Source organism: Eleginops maclovinus, chromosome 10 (genome assembly GCF_036324505.1).
Source record: "Eleginops maclovinus isolate JMC-PN-2008 ecotype Puerto Natales chromosome 10, JC_Emac_rtc_rv5, whole genome shotgun sequence".
NCBI lineage: Eukaryota > Metazoa > Chordata > Actinopteri > Perciformes > Eleginopidae > Eleginops > Eleginops maclovinus.
This window is the reverse complement of record NC_086358.1, coordinates 21,827,580-21,847,922: the sequence shown is the minus strand read 5'-3', so window position 1 is coordinate 21,847,922 and position 20,343 is coordinate 21,827,580. Positions and strand designations below refer to the sequence as shown.

The 20,343-nt window shown below is 43.0% G+C and overlaps 2 protein-coding genes and 1 long non-coding RNA gene across 5 annotated transcripts in view; 1 reads left to right on the top strand and 2 right to left on the bottom strand.

Moving 5' to 3' along the window:
* Window positions 1-20,343, bottom strand: part of LOC134871300 (dynein axonemal heavy chain 9-like) — a 266,267-nt gene that overhangs the window by 136,088 nt on the left and 109,836 nt on the right. The window contains exons 48-54 of the mRNA XM_063894016.1: window positions 18,319-18,480; window positions 15,525-15,718; window positions 14,326-14,488; window positions 13,062-13,185; window positions 7,167-7,309; window positions 4,658-4,819; window positions 3,813-4,046 (exon numbers count right to left, since the gene is read on the bottom strand). Of these exons, the coding sequence (XP_063750086.1) occupies window positions 3,813-4,046; window positions 4,658-4,819; window positions 7,167-7,309; window positions 13,062-13,185; window positions 14,326-14,488; window positions 15,525-15,718; window positions 18,319-18,480 (1,182 nt within the window). The remainder of the gene's footprint in view (window positions 1-3,812; window positions 4,047-4,657; window positions 4,820-7,166; window positions 7,310-13,061; window positions 13,186-14,325; window positions 14,489-15,524; window positions 15,719-18,318; window positions 18,481-20,343) is intronic.
* Window positions 7,906-9,784, top strand: LOC134871301 (uncharacterized). Its single transcript, XR_010166663.1, has 3 exons — window positions 7,906-7,943; window positions 8,180-8,354; window positions 8,609-9,784. It is a non-coding gene; the product is annotated as an uncharacterized LOC134871301 (long non-coding RNA).
* On the bottom strand, window positions 9,929-12,764 carry LOC134871297 (uncharacterized). 3 transcript variants are annotated; one of them, XM_063894012.1, is made up of 3 exons: window positions 12,364-12,764; window positions 11,554-12,147; window positions 9,929-11,429 (listed from the first exon to the last, which is right to left on the bottom strand). In XM_063894012.1, the coding sequence occupies exons 1-3, from the start codon at window positions 12,709-12,711 to the stop codon at window positions 11,022-11,024; spliced, it is 1,350 nt and encodes a 449-aa protein (XP_063750082.1). In that variant the 5' UTR covers window positions 12,712-12,764; the 3' UTR covers window positions 9,929-11,021. The 3 variants fall into 3 exon arrangements, with proteins under 3 accessions (XP_063750082.1, XP_063750084.1, XP_063750083.1); XM_063894014.1 differs by having other exon boundaries at window positions 9,929-10,676; XM_063894013.1 differs by having other exon boundaries at window positions 9,929-12,147.

The window sequence follows — 20,343 nt, the reverse complement described above, 5'->3', positions numbered from 1 at the left end:
TATGTATGTGTGTGTGTATGTGTGTGTGTGTGTGTGTGTGTGTGTGTGTGTGTGTGTGTGTGTGTGTGTGTGTGTGTGTGTGTGTGTGTGTGTGTGTGTGTGTGTATGTGATGGGAAAACCTCATGCAGGTCTCTCTTTTGCTTTTAACAAATGTATGTCACTGATGTGTTTGTGTGCATGTGTGTGTGTGTGTGTGTGTGTGTGTGTGTGTGTGTGTGTGTGTGTGTGTGTGTGTGTGTGTGTGTGTGTGTTTGTGTGCATGTGTGTGTGTGTGTGTGTGTGTGTGTGTGTGTGTGTGTGTGTGTGTGTGTGTGTGTGTGTGTGTGTGTGTGTGTGTGTGTGTGTGTGTGTTTGTGTTTGTGTTTGTGTGGGTGGACATGTTTATGCAAAGCAGTTGAGATGCACAATATGCAGGGGTGAAATAAGATTTGTGTGTGTGTGTGTGTTTGGTTGTACATTCAGCGTGCCGGGCCTCTATAATTAGGGCTGCCTCATACACACAGAGCTGGTGCTGCATTATTCAGAAAGCTTGTCTTCTGCAAAGCTGTGGAGATGGCAAGCATTTGGATAAATGGATCCAGGTGTAGATATTAAAGATGGAAACAACAAATGATGGAGATAAACATTTAGGAAGGCCAAAAGTGGACATGTATAGCTTATTAAGTTGATGGCTGTGTACGGAGACATAAAGTATACTTTTTGTACTTCATTTTGTAAAGATACAACCCTGGGATTTCAAAGGACTAATAAACCTTGGAACTACGCCTACTAAGACTAATAATATTAGTACTATACTGGTTCTATTACTAGCCTACAGCATCACAATCCATTTATACCTGCGTAACTGCTATAACATGTACAGGTTCTACTGCTGTTACAAAGCCCACTACCATACTACTACTATTATAATGCTACGAATGAGATAGAATTCCTATTACTACTTCTAGTAGCATGTTACTTCCATTGCAGCAGAAAGAAAAAAACGATTCAAAATGAAATTGAGATTATATAACGACAAAAATAATTAAACAAAGGATAGGAAAAACCAAATGTTCATTCAGTCCCAGAAGCCCTTCAACCGGTATGTGGAGAGTCCAGGTTGTCCACAGAGTGTCTTGCTCTGTGGACAACTGCTTTCTCATTGAGAATATAAAAATGAAACTAGATAAAGGGGGCATTGTGGGTGCATTATTTTTTAGACTTAAAGAAGGCCTTTGACACTGTCAATCATGCAGTTCTTTTGTCAAAACTTTCTTACTTTAATTTCTCTGGGGATGCCATCAAATGGATGAAATCATATTTAACTGACAGAAAGCAAAGTGCATGCATAAATAACACTCGGTCTACATACCTAAGCTGTAAAATAGGTGTCCCTCAAGGATCTATACTGGGCCCTCTTTTGTTCAGTCTATACATCAGTGCACATACAAATGTATGCAGATGACACTGCCCTCTATGTGCATGCTAAACATAAACAACAAGCCGCACACCAACTGACTGAAGCCATGAGCCATGTATCCAACTGGGTAACCAATTCATGCTTACACCTGAACATAAGCAAAACTGTTTGTATGTATTTTTCAAAACAATCTACTGTGTCTCATAACCCTGCTGTCCTAGTTAAACAAGAGAAGATCAGAGTGGTGCCTGACTTTAAATATTTGGGAATCATCCTAGACTCACAACTCTCATTTCAAAAGCATGCAAAAAAGGTGGCCAATACTGTCAAAATTAACCTTGCAAATTTTAGGCACATAAGACCATACCTGCCAATGAAGGCTGCAAAGCTCTTCTTGCATGCAATGCTCTTCTCTCATTTTTCTCACTGCTTAACTAGCTGGTCGCAAGCTAATAAAACAACTTTGCAACCAATTGAATCTCTCTATAAGCAAGCACTAAAACACTGGACAGTAAGGCAAATAGTTATCACCATTGTCTTATAGTGAAAAAGCATAACTTGTTTAACTTTGAAACCTTTATACAATTCTCTGATGCCTGTCTCATCTTTAAGGTACTTCATGGGCTTGCTCCACCCCCACTGCACCAATTCATAAAACAGAAAGATAGTGTCAATAGAGTAACCAGATCAACCGCCAGAGGGGACTGCGTAGTGCAGTACAGACAAAGCAAGTTTGGAAACACAGCCTTCTCAATTAGAGCCACCAATTATTGGAATGGTCTGCCAAATGAATTAAGGGAGTGTAACAGCCTTACAACTTTCAAAAGCAAACTCAAATTTTGGATTAGGGAACATCATATCTGTAACCACATACCAAATGCTTAAAGCCATGTAATGTTATTCTTCTCTTTCCCTCCTTTCTTTATTCATACTGTAACCTACTGTGTGCTGTCATTTTTATGTGGAGGGTGTAGTTAGAGGCGTGCATTGTCTGTGTCTGTTTGAGGGTGTGGTTATGTCTTTTTAATTATTGTTTTATTTGTTATCAGTTTATGTATTTTTATATCTTAGGGTGCCTTTTAAGATCTGGCTAGGGACAAAAGATTGAAATTAGCATAGCAGCTAACTTATTTACAGCAATTTGTCTGTTAATCAATGAGCACTGTCCCTACCAACTAAATAGATAAACAAATCTCTAAAAATGGGGAGACAAACAAGCTGATCCAGATTTGCTGTTCTTATGACGTAATGAGGGAAATGTGGGCTGGCTTTTCATTGAACTCCTGGCAACGTCCCACCTCATCCCAACCTATCGTCCCCCATATGCAGTCAGCGAGCTGAAAACCTCTCTGTTTTGGAAGTAATATGGTCTGTGTTTGCATTAGCAAGCATCGCTAACACTCAGCGCTAATGCTGTACTGGACAGACTATGTGTAATATAAAGGTCCTGTCCTTGTGGTAAACCGAGAGAGAGAAACGTTTGAGTTCCATACTGTTTCAGAAATAATGCTGGATGTGGTTTGGAACATAATATGGCGTTTAATCACTGCAGCGTTTAGCTGAGTTTCTCCCGGTAGAAAACTCTCTTCAGAGGAGAGATCATGACGCTCCAAAGGGGCGTGGCCAGCAGCAGCTCCAAAGGGACGTGGCCAGCAGCAGCTAGTTCATTTAAGCTTCAGTCACAGAATCAGCGCTTCAGGAACAGGGCTGAGATAGAGGGGGGTGAGGCATGCTACAATGGGGGATCTGTTTGGTATTTTGAGCAAAACACTTCACAGACAAGTTTTGTATAGATATGGCCCTACAATATGTTGTTCAAATATAGCATAATAGAAGACTTTTAAATTACAACACTCACTGGCAGCCGATCTGCTCTATCAAACACACGTTTCACTCTTTGTAGAAATAGGTTCTGTCTAACCGACAAAAATACAAGCTTCTTGTCACATAAAGTACAGAAAGTCACAATCGATGTGTGGACTGAACCATGTGACCCCAAGTCTATCCAGAGGATGACCTGGAGTTCTTCAGCAGGGGGAGTGTACGATTATAAATGTTCTAACATGCCCTTTTCTCCTGAGCATTTGAATGACTTCTTATTGATGTTAGTTTAAATGTTTTTAATTTGATCTATTTTAACTCAAATCTGATACAAAACAAACAGAAATTGAATTCAGAATTAAATCCGAAGATATACTTAATGGACCTTGTGTGATGTTATTTGTCTAACCGCCAAATGTTTAACATTAGCTGTTCAACTGCCAAAGTCGTGGGAATTATGGGACGTTAGTATGGTCTGATTGGTCTCAAATGCTTGGTAAGAAAATGTGTGGATAAAAGGACAATCAATCATGTTCCTATGCTCAGTGTGTTGGGGGGGGGGGGGGGGGGGGGGGGGGGGGTGAGCAGTACCTGGGCAGAGGTGCTGCTGAGCTTCTGCAGGCCGCTCTCCAGCCGCTCCGTCCTGCTGGTGAGCTCGCTGCTCTTCAGGCGCAGCAGACTGTCGTACAGCTGGATCTGCTCCAGGAAGGATTTGGGGGTGGTGTAGTTGTACCGCCGCTCGTTGGCCAGGTACTCTTTGGATGTGTCATTGACAGTCATGTGGATGAAGGCCATGAATTTACTGACCGACTGCTTCACCTGAGGCTGCAAGAGAGGAATCACAGGAGCCGCTCCTTCACGTTAAAAGAGCATGACTGTGCATATTTTTGTTCCAAGCAATATTTTTCCAGGCTCCAGCTCCGGATTTAATTTTCAGGGACTCTTAGAGTCCCTTTATTTGTGTCACAGAACCTGACATTTGAAATAAAACCATTTCTTGCTTTTATCCATCTAATAATATATCTTTAAATTAATATATTCAAACATTACACTTTATGCATATTTTGATATTAGAATGTCCTTTTATGTTCTCTTGGAATATTTTAGATGTGTCTTAGGTCAGAGCTGGGTCACTCCAGGCAGAGAGTAACACTGTGATGTCACTCCTAATGCGGTGCAGACTTCAGAAATCTCCTGAGAGTCAGTTAAATATTCAGAGCAGGGGGATGGTTGTGCAGAACTGACAAACAGCGCCAACACGTCTCTGTTTGAAATGTCAGTGTTTGCTCCCTAGGCCGAGCTTTTAATTAAACCTTCAGCGTAGTGAGACCTCCGCTCCAGCTGAAGGAGCGCTGTCATCACAATCTGAAATGATATTTTGTGAGTGTGAACATCGAGTGGCTTCATCCCTGTGTGTAAATGAAAGTTGTTCTCACTTCAATGTTCTCCACCTCCTGGAGGAACTTGAAGCTGACCGACTCCAGCGCCTCCTGTGGCCACTCGTGGAACCAGTCGATGGCTGTACAGTTCACCAGAGCCGGGAACCTCCTGCTGCGGACCCTCAGTGTACTCCCCACCGGAGAGAAACACAAAGCCACCTGCAACACACACGCACGCACGCACGCACGCACGCACGCACGCACGCACGCACGCACGCACGCACGCACACACACACACACACACACACACACACACACACACACACACACACACACACACACACACACACACACACACACACACACACACTGACTAAGGTCAGACCAAAGTGATACAGACAGATCATAGTCATCTTCAGTCTCTGTGAGTACACGGCTGCCGCAGCAGGGAACTTCCACTCCGCTCCGGTAAGCACTTCTTCTTCACGGTCAACAGAGGGGGAATGCAAAACTGAAAATTAATTATTTGCACTACATCAGTAGGCAAATAACGCCTCTAGCAGGCATGTGCATGGAGGAGTTTGGGGAGCTGCAGGCTGCATCAGACTCCACTGAACAGCTGGCTTTTGGAGGAGCTCGGCCAGATGCTCCATGCCTTTAGAAACAAACATGCAGAAACCCAAAGCCACTGCTGATAATATCACATAGGGAGGAAGAAATTATCATACACACAGAAGGCTAACTTCCATATACATGCCATGAAGGTTACAGCACTTATATTGGCAAAAAACAACTAAGTGGACCCTTTGGAATAACCCTCGCTCATGTATGAATTTGTTGTAAAATACAGTCTAACCTCACCGAACAATAATCAACAAACTGTTTTTAATTGCCAACAAATAGTTTGGTTCTTCTCCGTATTTAGAACATCATTCAAACATTCACAGTGTAGGTTGGCGTGTAAAATGAAGAGACCACTCCACATATTTCTCAAATCTTTATCTCTACATGTATGGCAGCCATTCCAGTGTCTGTTGAATTCCAGCACGGAGAGAAATTGTCAGTAGTTTATAGAATACAATAAAATAAAAAATAATTTGACTCAAAGACATACCTATAAATAGTAAAACAAGACAAAATGCTAAAGTGGTCTCTTCATTTTTTTCGCGGCTGTGTAATCACTCTAACATTGCTATGTGCTTTTCACAAGAAGCATCTGCTGATGGAACCATGCCTCACTAGAAAAAGATCTCAGCAGACCTAGCATCGAGAATTATTGATTTGCATAAAGCTGGAGAGGGTTACAAAGTAATCTCCATAAGTTAAGTTATACATCAATCAATATTTAGACACATTTTCTATAAAAGGTGCCAATTTAGTACTGTTGCTCGGCTCCTCGGGCTATCAACGTTGATACGCTCTCTAGAATTGGGAGCCCAGCAAAGATGAGTTCAAAGGCACAATGCAGGAAGATCAACAAGGTCAGAAACACCCCCAGAGAAACAGCTGAGGCTGGCAGGTGTCATTATATCTGGATTACATATCTGTTCAAAAGTCTTTTGGATGCTTAACATACAGTAGTACAGCAATAGCGACCATGAGAGGGACCACAGATTGCTGTACAAAATAATACCACTGCACACCTTTGCCACAGAGCACTTTAACACCGCACAGAGCTGCCAGGAGCAAGTTTTGTAGTCTGATTAAACTAAGGTTGAATTCTGGGGGAAGAAGACGTAGCACTACAAGAGGCATGTCATGATTCAGGGCTGCTGACTAGGGGCTTGGACAGCCTGCCATTATCTGCCTCCTGGAGGAGGCAGGCAAGCCTGGATATCCTCCAGGACAATGTCAGGATGTCCACAAGCTGAAGCTCAGCCGACGTTGGGTGGTGCAGGGTCAGTGACCCTAAATATAGAAGTAAATGTAGTAGAGGATGGCATGTACTGCTATACGACCTGCAGCCACGTAATTATTTTGAGGATATTGGAACAAAGGTGCAATTAATTGGGAATGCACACTTTTTTATCAAGTAACTTTGAGTTTTGAACAATTCTTTTGTAGATTTCTTATAAAAATTTTAAGATACATGAATAGGTGAAAAATATGCAGGACTTCCAAAGAAAAATGGAGGTTAAAATTGAAAGTAAAATAATTGTAATAATAATTCAGCAACCCCTTCAGAGCCCTCTACTGACAGTCAGGGGGGTCTGGTCTGGCAGTGTTTGGTTCAGGATTAAACTCCCTCTGAATCAGATTGACACATTACCCTTTCCATCACGGTGAATATTCAGGGATCCACTCTTTGCGAGATTATAACGCCGTTATAATAAAAGAAAAGAAAAAGCAAGCCCTTGGAATCTCTTTGTCCCAGGAAAGGTGAAACGATCCGAAGCTAAACAGTGGCTTTTCATCCCAAATATTCAAATCCATCAAAAAATATGAGGACATATAGTGGGATGCTATAGATAAATAAAAAAAGGGTGGAGATGCTGAGTTCTATGAGAGACTGGCAAACCTTCAGATAGTTGGGAGGGATGAGTTTGTGTCTGACTCTCTGCTTCACCTTGAGCTGTCTGCGAACCCGGTCGATGAAGAACTTCCAGCAGTTTTCCCTTGAATCCATCAATCCCGAGCTGCGGACCTCTGGCCTCACGCTGCCAATGATGTTCTCCACCTCGTCGTCTGGGAACAGGTCAGGAATCTCGCCTTGAATGAATAAAATAACCCACATTACCACCGGGGAGAGCACCGAGCATGTGGGAAGCAGCCTGAGATCTGTCTCTGTTAGCGGGCTGGAGTTGTGCAACCAGAATTTTCTTATCTCCTTAGGATCTGATGTGACACGGAGAGTCTTTTATTAGAGCTGGTGATGTGGTGGCAGCAGGGGTTCAGGCAGAGGGCGTATGCTAATGCAGAGATCTGATGTAAGTGGGGGGGCGACAAGCAGCGTACAGCACTGAGAAGGGAAACATGATACAGAATTCAACTAATAAACAACATAAGGTATATATGAACTACTATAGAGCTCCTGCAGATGATGTCATATATGCTGGTCACGTGACGAGATACGACAGGGGCAGCCATTTTGGCAGTCATCGCGGCAGTAAATTGACAGGCACTGGCAGACTGTCAAGGATGGTGGATAACTGCTGTGCACCAGGTTGCACAAATAGGCGTGGGAAAAAGAAAGGTGTATCGTATTATCGCATTCCTAAAGACGCGGAGAGGAGGGAGAAGTGGATTGGAGCGATTAAAAGAGCCAGGAGCCTTCAGAAAAAGACTGAAAGATGGGACCCCCCAGCCGTTGGCTTTCGCTTATGCAGTGATCACTTCATATCAGGTGGGTGAAGGAATACAGTAGGCTACAATGCTACAAAAAGTTTCTGGTCAGTTTAATTAAATTTAATTAGTTTAATTTAAGAAGTAGCACCCAGTTATTATAGCTAACGGACACTGTGATGTCCCTTTTTAACTCAACAAGTGTGGCTCTGGCGCAGCCTAGCCAGTTAGCAAGTTAGCTTGTAGCAAGCTAGTGGTAAACAAACCCGTGTTGAAATATTCCTTCTTATTTTGTAGGGAGAAAGAGTGATAATCCGTTGAGTCCGGATTTTATCCCCTCAATTTTCGATTACCTTCCATCTCCAGAGAAGAGGAGACATAAAACGAGACTGGAGGTTTTTAACAGAAGGCAGAAGGCTAAACTGCACAAAGTAGAGCAGGCAAAGATATCTGCAGAAGCCATCCGTCAAAGGTGGGTAGATCAAACTCCTGTCTGATTACATGTTGGGTCTACTTGTGATCGGTGTGTTATTCAGATTATTTTATTTCAAATAGTTAACTGCCGTGATATGGTTATAAACAATAACGTCACACCAGTCATTTAATGAAGGCTAATATCATATGATTTCCATTAAACATGTCAAACTGTAAACATGTAAACATGTCAAACTGCCATCAGTATTGTATGCATGAAAGCTTATTTTGCTGCTTCTGTGTTTTCATCAGGACATCAACTGATGCAGCCCCAGAAGACCATATCACAGAGCCTTTGAAGGAGCCCCCCATCACAGATCCGTTGGAAGACTCAGCCGATGATCCTGTCCAGCCTGAACCAGTAACACCACCATGCACCTCTGAAACCTGCTGTACCCGCATCCAGAGTCTTGAGCAAGAATGCCAAGCTCTAAGGGCTGAAAATGTGTTGTTAAGGGAAAAGATTAATAGGAAGACCCTGACAGAGATTAGTTTAAATAACAATGATAAAAAGGTGAATGTCCTCACTGGGCTGGCAACCTATGCATGTCTCATGACCATTTTTCAATATCTGGCTCCATTTCTCAAAGTTAAATCATCAATAACATGTTTTCAACAATACATGTTGACTTTGATGAAGCTTCGAATGAACTTAACATTTGACTTTTTGGGTTTTTATTTTGGCATCGACCCAACTACTGTCTCCAGGCACTTCAAAAACTGTGTTAATTTGATGTATTGTAGACTGGTGCCAAGCCTAGTGGTGTGGCCTGAAAGAGAATCTTTAAGAACATCTCTTCCATATGTATTTAGAAATGGTGACTACGAGAAGACTGTTTGTATCATTGATTGCTTTGAAATATTTCTAGAGAAACCAAGTAGATTGCGACCCAGTGCGCAGTGTTACTCAAGATACAAATCACATCACACCATGAAATATTTAATTGCCATTTGCCCTCAAGGTTCAATTTGTTTCATTTCTACTGGATGGGGAGGTCGCACCAGTGATAAGTTCATTACAGAACACAGTACTTTTTTACCTAATATTCTCCCAGGGGATGTTGTTTTGGCAGACAGGGGGTTTCTGGTGAAAGAGTCTGTTGAAAGGTGTCAGGCTGAATTAAAAATTCCAGCATTTACTCGTGGAAAAACACAGTTAGATCCTGCTGACATAGAGAATACAAGATCTCTAGCCTCTTTAAGGATTCACATCGAAAGAGTCATAGGAGTACTTCGTCAGAAATATACTATCTTACAAAGCACTGTGCCAATAACTTTCACAGACATAGAGAAAGAAAATGATGTTACTTATCTTGATAAAATTGTGAGTGTATGTTGTGGACTAACAAATGTACCTGATTCTGTGGTGCCCTTTGAGTGATGAATTTGTGCGTCAACAGAAAATAAACCTTTTTGATTCGCTTCTCACTTGTTTCTTGTGACTTCTTTTCTCACTCACTAGATTTGAGTGACCTATCCACATTTTAAGATCGCTACAGATACTGCTACAGACACAGAAGACATTGGTTTAACAGTTGTTTATTAATTAATAAATATTTACATTGCATCAGCTCATTCATATTCACACATTTCGTAAGTAAGTAAGACTAAGTAATTATGTTTTTTTTTTTTGAGCATTGATTAGTTTCCTACAACTAGGACACACCCACTGTTTCGGTACCCTTTTCATCCGAAGGCAGGTTTGGTGGAACCTCTTCACGGCACAGAACCCTGAGGCACAAACAAGCATATTCCCTGCCGCAGGTGCACGGCAGTAGCACCACTGTTGCTGGGGATCGGTGCTTGCAGTTGCTTGTTTTGGTGCAGAAAACCATTTGCCTAACAGCTCTGGGATGATGCATTTTAGGAAGAAGTCACGAGCAAGTTCAAGTTCTTTGAGAAAGAATTCTGGGTCAAATGTAATGCGTTCCACAAAGGGTGAATCACCTTCCTTTTCAGTCCACAGAATGAAATCACAGTATGCCAATTTGGTAACAAATAGCTGCATCTGCACTTGGTAGAAGTATGCATGGTCTCGCTTAAGTCTAGTTTTTCCTAGGGAATCTTGTTCAAGGCAAAAGTGTGCAACAGAATTTACAGCTTCATTGACAGAAAGCTCCTTTGCAGAAAATGGGCACTTCATTTCTAAGACACCTGTACCACAGCAGCTACAGGACACATACCCATCAGGTGAGGCCCGATAAATGGGTGCAGAGGTGAAATTCTAAATCCGGCTGGTCGCACCAGGACGTCTGTGTGTGATAGGCGATGCTGCATTTCGTAGTATTTTCTGGCCAGTTCTTCATTATTGCATCCCCATCTGAAGAAACAATGGAAATATGAGTTTTGGACAATAGTAATGCCACCCCACATTGCTACCTCCCTGCCCTTTACAAATGTTTAATGCTGTACTTGGTTTTACACTTCTTTTTAAAGAATAGCCTAGTACTTACTGCATTTACCCTCTCTGTTCATTCACCTCACACTAATTTTCTTGTACACCATATGTTGTACGTAAGTAAGTTAACACATACATAGAAGAGATTACACACTGCACACCCTATTTTAGTTTACAGGGAAATTCCAGCTGATTTCAACATGCAGTTGTAATGCTCACACACACTACCCTTGACTTGTCAGTACCTTCCTGAAGATGTGGCATATATCATCCCACATGATACAGCTGTATTGTAAGGTGTCTGCTGATGCACATGTCACAATGTTTCATACAATAAGTAATCAAATGCATATGCCCATTACTTTTGGGATGATGAACATCAGCTGACACCTTACAACAAGGCAGAAACTTTTGGGATGCTATTTGGAGTATGTTAGGATGTTCAACTGCATGTTGACATTGGCTGGAATTCTCTGCCCATGAATACCTGGTAGCCTCACTGCTGAAAACATGGGACTTTGGGTCACATATCTGTCTTATGAGAGACACGGCTGGCTTTCTGAGGTCTGTTCTTGTTGCTGCTCTGAAGGTAGATCCTGTCACCCTACCACTCCTTTGATCAAACCAAATTCTGGACTTGGACTGTGCTTGGGTCTCCTCCTCTACAATATCACTCTGAAAACATGGCAATCCAAACAGTTTCTCATTTACATTGCAAGATAGCGCACACACAGTACACGTGCACATAACATGGTAGATCTTAGATTTCAGTCATTAGTAAACAGAATATGTTATGTACCTGTTCTTCAGTGACAGTCAAGTCCTCAAATATTCCTTCTGCACGCTCTTGTAATTCAGCCAGGTTCAGGTCTCTTGCCTTCTTGTCATACAGACTGGTAAGGGGTTCAGGTAAATCTAGCTTGACAGCCTTGGGTACATAGGATGTGGCGTACCCGCGAACAACTGACAGGACTGCAGGTCTGCAGGACTTCCCATCTTGAGTCCGGCACTGTGAGAGATTTTGGTAGAACTGTGTTTGCTCAGCAGCAGTCAGGGGTGGGAAAGATGGGGGCGCAGAGGTACCCTTGGTGGAATTCCCCTTTTTATTTTGTTGAGTATGGTTGAATATGATGTCCTTGCCCTGCAGGTACTCCACATTCTTCGCAGCATCCTCACTGGGAGAGGCCCACTTGCATTTTTTGGATGTGCAGCTGATCTCCTCGTGCCTTGCGTTGTTTTTTCCCCACAGACTGAAGAGAACAGCTGACACATGAGAGCAGCTCTCCCCGAGTCCCGCTGTGCAGTTGCAGTGGGCTCCCAGCACAACACCGTCGTTCCTCACCACCACCCATGGCTTTAGTTGACTTTCATTAAGCCTTTGGGAGTGATTAACCTATATGAAATTCCAAAACAGATAAATAAAGGTAAAAAACGCCAGCCACTTTGGTTGAGTACGATCAAAAATACAAACTAGCAAGTTACAGATGCACTGCAGTAGCTATCCAAGCTAAAAAACATGCTAACGTGACACTTCCGTAGCTAGCCAAGCTAATAAACAAACAATGCTAACGTGACACTGCCTATCAAACTGGAATAATTTAATACTTACCCTTGCAGTGATGATGCCGAAGTTTTTGGATGTAAGACTCCACAGTTGAATGTTGTTTACGAAGCCGGACTGACACCATTTGTAAGCCTCCAAGCTTTTGTACGCTCTGAGGGAGTCTCCTGAGTACACTGATGGAAAGCTTACAAGATAGCTGTGGATGTCTGCGTAGCGCAAGTCGGGTACATCGTCTTCAGAGCAGGAGGTTATGCTCTTGAAAAGCACACCGGGTGAATTATATGGGTCGCTTATATTTAATCTCTCTAATTTTGTACTATAAAGCCGAATTTCACTTGAATTAAAATGAGAAGTATACTCGCTCGGTAAGAAAACACTGGCACCGGTGGTCATGTTGACTGCCAAAATGGTGGCTCCCAACCAAAAGTCACGTGACCGCAGGAGCTCTATTGGCTGTGCATGCTGTCATTAAAATGCTGCAGATCTCACTTTACAGTTAAAACGTTTACCGTTTGAACCACTGGTGGTCATAGAATTACTGGAATAAACACATATTCCATAATATTAGGCAACATTTACATTTCAAGTGGGATATCTGACTGAAAGCATTCCTTGCTGCTTCCTCTAGATGATGTGTTGTGGAGGATGAGTAATGCTGCGGGAAAGTCCTGAATTGTTGCTGTATCAAAGCAAAAGCATTTCTAGAATGCAAACATGACCCAGGACAAAGAAGCTTCCCTCACCCGATGCCAGCAGATCATTGACCAGAACCAGAAACTTCTCATCTGCCACCTGGGTGTCAGTCATCAGGAACACAGTGCCGATGTTCTTCACGCCCGCTCTGAGGCAGAGAGACGCCAGGTCCGTCTGTGAGACAGGCGGGAGGCAGACAGAATCAGAGGAGGGGTTCAGGGAGGCAGCAGTGGCTGTAGGGGGGGAGAGGTGAGCCAAGGACTGGGAGTTCAATCCCCTGGGTGGGCAGGATAAAGTCCCTCCCTTATGAGCCTCACTGAGGGGCCTTCACCCCGGCCGTCATCCCGCTGCTACGGAGGCCAGCAGATCATACTGTGGTGGGGGATCCTGCTGTGAAGTCTAGGGCCTCATTTATAAAACTTTGTGAAGAGCTTGCATCTGGATGAAACAATTGCTTACGGACACAAATATTCAGATTTATAAAACAGTGTGCACGTCCTACGCTGGTTTCTCTTTGTAAATCAAAATCAACTCGACATGCGGCACAGCTTCTGCAGGCTTCACTATAAATGGTCACTGAAATGCCCCGTATTAATATTCATTTAGACTGACTGTAGGAAGAAGATTGAATGAAACCCGAGCGGCCGAAAGAGACATTTCACACAATGTTATATCTTGGTTCTTGTTTAGGGGGTGGAGGTTTATGTATGCCATGCTTTGAGCATACGCCACATTAATAAATGAGGGCCCTGGACATCCTGCAGTGAGGAAGGTTATGGAAACTCATGCGTCTCACCTGGGCTCAGAAGCTAGTTCACATCTTTTTCTGCCACCAGCAGTGAGAAACAGACAGGCAAATCAGCGGGATGTAGGCTCTACATATTTTATAATCATACATAAAGCAGCAGAGCGAAGTGAGAGCGAAGTGAGAGCAGGCCGAGCGACTCTGCAGCAGCCAGGTGAAGAAGCTGACAGATCAGGGGAAGTATACCTGGCTGTATATGAAGCCCAGGCTCTATCTGAAATGAGTATGTGCTTTTTGTGGCATGGGGCTCCAACATAACCTCTTCGGAAGCAGGTTTGATTAGAAAGCATAAGTTGCCATGGCGATAAAACCCGGTAAGAAGTGAACCTCCTTGAGGGACTGAAAACCAAAAGAGGAAACCCAGCAGTTACATAGCTGAGCCCAAACCTGCGTCACAGCAGACCCCTGAACACTCTGTGGAACCTTTCACTCGCTTACGCCTGGCACACTGACCTATCTGGATGGATTTATTTGCAGTGTGGTATGTCTGCATGAGATCCTGCTCAAACCTTGAGGTCGGCGATACCGTATCCTTTCCTCAGGGTGATCTGGAAGACCTCCAGGTTGGAGATGAAAGCAGCCAGTCGGGTCAGACTCTGCTTGCCGCTGCCGCCCACTCCCACCAGCAGCGCATTCCCCCGCGGAGACTCCAGGATTCTGTTTATACGGCAGCTACATGAGGCAGGGAAGAGAGTCGGGGGAGAAAAAGGTGTGAGGGAGGAATCAAAGGACTGTTACAGACAACCTGTGACTCATAAGAACACATACAGGCTGTTCCTGCCTCTTCACTCTGCTTTCACACTGCTGCCACCCCTCGCTCCATTCAGAGCCTACCAGGAAAACATCAAGCATTACTTTGAGTAAAAACAGATGAATGGTCCTTTTATTCCCATGTTTAACAGAATGTACTTCTGCTGCTTCATTCAAAACACTTCCACTGTTCCTTTCACACACACAGAGTTACTTTACTGTTATCAACACCTTCCCTGCACTGCAACGGAAATATTTTACAGATTATCAGTCATTACAGCTGCTTCATCTCTTTATCTTCAACTGAATACTCATTTTCAGATTCATACTGGTATTTGGGTTTCTACTAGAACATGTTTACAGGCTATAAATCCCAAAAGATTGTACTTGAAAACAATATATTTGAACATTTGCCTCTACAATTTTTATCAGTACACTTCAGTTTCCTCCAGAGAAAATATCTGGCTGTCTTTGTTTCATGTTTCAATCCTCTCACCCGCTACGTGATGACAACCTTAATGCTGCTGGAGCGGTGAGCTCTTGCGGCCCACTGTCACTCTTACAAAACATAGAGGAATAAAGAGAGGGCCCCTGTTCATGCTCGGTAAAATCATGTCCGCCTGCACCACAGAGAGATGCACTGATCAAACTGCTCCGACTGATCAGAAATATGTGTCTGTGTATTCAGAGAGAAGCTCCAAGGGAAGACACAAAGCCTTTCTATGTGATAAAATAATGCAACAATATAAAATGATTATTTAGCCCAGTGTAAAATCCAAAAGCTTCACTGAGGAGAACCAGATGATAGAACCAATGAAGGGGCACTGAGCTGCTTCACCCAACTCAAGGTCAAATAAATAAAAAACAAAATTGAATGTCAAGGGTTTAATTGTCTTTGACATTTTTAGACTGAAGTAACCTCCCCCCTGTTGAGTCCCAGGGGTTATATTCTACTCACATGTGAGCCATGGCGTCCTCAAACAGCACCAGGTTCAGTTTGGCGTTGACCTCGTTGTAGCCGTCCAGCAGCTCCAGCATGGTGTGATGCAGGCTGCTCCACGAACCTGCAGACATGTACCCCCCCCCCGGCCCCCGGGCAAAGTGACAGTACAGGTTAATCTCCCTGGTCCCCTCCAGAGGCTCCTCCACATCCTGAGGGAGACACACACACACACACACACACACACACACACACACACACACACACACACACACACACACACACACACACACACACACACACACACACACACACAGTTAACTTTCACCTAACTCTTTTCTGGAAGTGTGTCAGTGTGTGTGCCTCGTGTTTCCTCTGCTTACTTCCACTTGTATGAAGCTGCCGAAGGGGAGAGTAGGGTAAGTTGAGCCAATTTTTACTCTTTTTTTTTTTTTATCGTTGATTTTGTAGGGACAGATACAATATACATTGACGGACTGAAAACAGCTATCCAATGCAAGTATCATAGAGTTTATAGCGAATGTTAGTTTGCAACACTCTTCCTCTAGGCACGGAAAAACGAGATAGAAGTCAAATGACAACAACAACAACAACAACAACGACGACAACAACAACAACAACCGTTACTTCAGGATGTCTTCTGTCAATCAGAATGAGAATAATGCATCTATGACAAAGGGCCATGAAAATATGACTGCTCAAAAAACTTGCCCCATCTGAGGGGTAAGTTGATCCGAGTCGAGGGGTACAGTGAACCATCTGGGAGTAAATTGACCGACTGACTCTTTCATGGTTGAACCTGAGTTGTTGTTTGCTACTGGAATGTTGTTTCTGTAACTCAAAGCCAGTTCTGTGAAGACCCTCTCTGCCTCTGCTGCTCCACTGTACTGTCTCTACTTCCTGTCCTCCTCCCTCGTTATGTCTCTACTCAGGGTGGACCTGTCGATATCTCTGTCTTTAGCCACTGTTCTGATGGATGGATTCTTCAGCCTCCCGTCAGAGGCTGGTCTGTCCATTTCCTCAGTCTTTCTCTGGGACTTTCTGGGCATGATAGTTTCTACAGTGTTTAAACATAAAAAACAAATCAGTTGTGTAAAACTACACAGAAATAGCATTTATACTTCATAGACTTAACTTAACTCCAGTGCCTCATGGGGGGTTAAGTTGAACCACTGGCTCACTCTGCCTCACAGTCACTTCTTTGGAAAGAATCTGTCTGGTTGATCCCTTCATGCTACTCTTTAAATGATCCACATGGTTTACACTTTGCTGGATTACCAACATGTATGATACATGTTTTCCGAGCTGGATACATTAGCTTTACAGAACAGTAATTATACCTGACATGTTGAACATTTACTTTGATGAGCAGGACATGGTTTACTGTGAGAAACACATTAACCACTGTGCCATGTGCTTCTCTCCATCACAGCCAAACAGAAGTTATGTGTGCCTGAATTTATAGCCACAAGACAACAAATGTGAAAAGTTCCCTGGATAAACGGGGTGGGTAAACTTACCCTCTGGCTCATCTTACCCCAGTCTCACCTATTTGTAATAAATAAAATGATTAGCTAACGTTTGGGTTGGGAGGGTTATTTCCAAAATAATTACTAATCTGTAAAATAAAATGTAATTGTTCACTTCAAGGAAGAGCAGAAATATAAAAAAGGAATCTGATAACTTTCTCTCACTTTTGGATAATGTCAATAACAATTATTCTAATACATACAAGGAAAAATATTAATCAATGATAAGGATTTTACAAGTGTAATCCAGGGAGTACAGATGAATAGTGTCTTGGATAACTCTGGCACATTTACAGAAATCTTGATTAATGTGCACTGTCCCTGTTAAAACAATGTGACATTAGAAAAAGAAGAAACCAAGGTATTTAGTATAAATGGAGGACCCTGCTTTTCTGTTAACATATTCATGCAGCAGTCTATAGACCAACAATGAAAGTGCACAACACAATTCTACGTTCTACTATTACAAATCAAACATAAAATATGTGTGCATGTGCATCCTAATATATCTTTCTTTATTCTAAAGTCTGTTGTAACATTGTAATCCTGCTAGTTATCCATATTTTAAATGAACCAGTGATCTGATAACATCTTTTTCTAATGTAACTGTAATGGAATATAGTTCCCTTTTTTTGTATCCTAATTACTTCATCCCGTGACCTGTAATCTGTTCCTCTGTTACACCTCCTTACAGCTCTGCATACAGCTCTGTGCTCAGACGCCGAGTTTACACAGGGAGCCGACTCTGAATAATATATTCCGGAGTGGTTATTATTATCATTATGCTCTCTCTCTGTGTGTGTGTGTGTGTGTGTGTGTGTGTGTGTGTGTGTGTGTGTGTGTGTGTGTGTGTGTGTGTGTGTGTGTGTGTGTGTGTGTGTGTGTGTGTGTGTGTGTGTGTTTGTGTGTGTGTGTGTGTGTGTACACACTGTCAGGTTCTTCACTGTGGCATGACTAGTGTGCATGTGATAGAGCTGAGAGGGCAGTGAGGGGAGCAGTACACAGAAAACCATTAAAATGTTTTTCAATTTGCGGGGCTGACAGTGCAGACCCTGACAACCGGACCCCCACAACACACTGATTAATATTCTGTCCAGCTCTCTCCTGGCCCTCCTCCTCCCAGCATTCCTTTTTCTCCTGGCTTTGTTAACACTGATGTCCAGGATCAGACACAGAGAAGGCAGCTTAATGATTTCCCCCAACCCCCCATACTCCAGTCTCCCGTGGTTGTCTTCCTCTGCTGAACTTTGTAAATCCCTCACCTCATAAAACTTTTTCACTGTGTCCGCCTGCAGCTTATCAAAGGCCTGGAGGTCCTGCTCCTCCACCAGCTTGTCTCTGTAGACCCTATTGGACTCGTGCAGATAGATTTTCAGCAGGTCCGGGGGGGCTTTCAGACACTCGGCGGTACAGAAGAGAATACCCTGCGCAGAGAGAGGAGACAAGAAGGCTTTGAGTTTCATTCCAGAGGCTGATTTAGCCCATTTACACCCCCACAAGCAGTCACTGTGGCTAAATCAATGGGTATTGAGCGGGCTGTTAGGAGGTGTGTCAGAAAATAATGGCAGGACTTTCTTTTTCAATCTGCCTGTCTCAGAAGTAGTGCTGCATGTAGAGATGTTTAATGGGCATAAAATACAAAAAAGTAGCTGCACACTGTGGAGAGTGGGCTCCTGATCTGCCCAGCTTCAGCTCAGAACCTGCCCAAATGTGTTTGGATATGCAACTCATTACTAATTAAATTCTGGTAATAAAATACCAATTACAATTCTCAGTAACACACGTTACAACACATTTAAACCCGAAATGAAGTGGTGTTTTGAAAGTTGAGAGACTCGTGGCAGAGTGTTGAAGATCTGCAGCCTCTGTCTCTGTGCAATCACCGGCTTTTAGAAAGCTTGTCAGTCAAATCCCCAACACACCAATGACAAGGTGAGCTAACGTTGCCATAGAGACTCGTTCATATACAGCAGGTCACAGGGCCGTGCAGAGGCTCCACTAACATGTTATTAATAACACACAGAGACGTCATGTTACCGGTATCACATATTATTCAGCCCACTTAAACGGAGCATGAGTTTAATTTCTAGCTCTTTTCCTAATGTTCAGCGTGTACTGCCAGATAGATAGACATTTGCCAAAGAGTTGGATAAAGCTGTCGTGGCTTTAGTGATTTTGACGGTGATGGATACATATTGGATTATTTAATAAAGAGTAGAGCATTTAACAGAATCAATTCCAGCTGGAGGCCAGATAACCGTACAATGTCGTACAAGGATCTGACCCCGATCAAACATTAGACCAGACATTCCCCAGATCCAGGGAAGGAAGAAGGGGAACAGCCAGTCAAATTGTACAATACAGGATACTAAAACAAAGGGAGATGGGAAAGGGGAAGCTAAATCAAATCAGGAAGTCAATACTTTAACAGCTGGATGTGAATTTCATTAGTGAGATGTGGATTGAAACTGTGGGAAAGTCGAACTGCAGAAGAAACTTACAGTGACGTATATATAATAAAATGGGACTATTATACATTTCTACGATAATAAGTAATATGTACTATATTACATTTTGGAAGTAACTTGCCAAACACTGCATCTACTGCATGTCAGGTAGGAGCAGAAAGATGTTCAGAGTTTGGAAAAGGTTGAGATATGTTGATCATCAGTAGTGTGTGTTGTGACATATGACCTCAGTATTTAAGCTATGGACTATTCCTTTGAATTTCCTTTGCTTATTTCATCTAAAAATCAGATTTGTTTCCATTCTACTGTCCAGGAGGAGTTTGTGACACTTCAGAAACATATAGGTAGACATACAGAGACAAAAAAGAGTTAAATCTGACCTCCAGGTAAACAGGAGTTCCTGATCGTGTGACCAGTGAGTGAATGATTACAAACCAAATATGAGATCTTTTTTTAGACGGACCAAAATCAATGTCCATGGAGTCACAAAGGGAGCATGGCCTCAATTAATGTGTGTTTTTGTTTCAAATGTATCCTTCTCTTCATCCTCTTAAAATAAGCCCAAACACAGGAGTCATCACACCAAGCAGATGTGAGTAGATCATGGATGAGTGTCTCTCTCGAGGAGACCAGAGTGACGTGTTTGATCCCCACAGGGCCCTTTATAATGCAGTCGGGCCCACCTATGCAAAATTTAGGAGCCTGACACAACAGGTGCAATATGGGATGAGGAGAGGGACAAAGAGGCGCAGAGGGGATGTGTGTTCCCCTCTGAGCACTGTCACCCAGGAGGCAGAGGCTGAGGAGAGCAGATGGTGT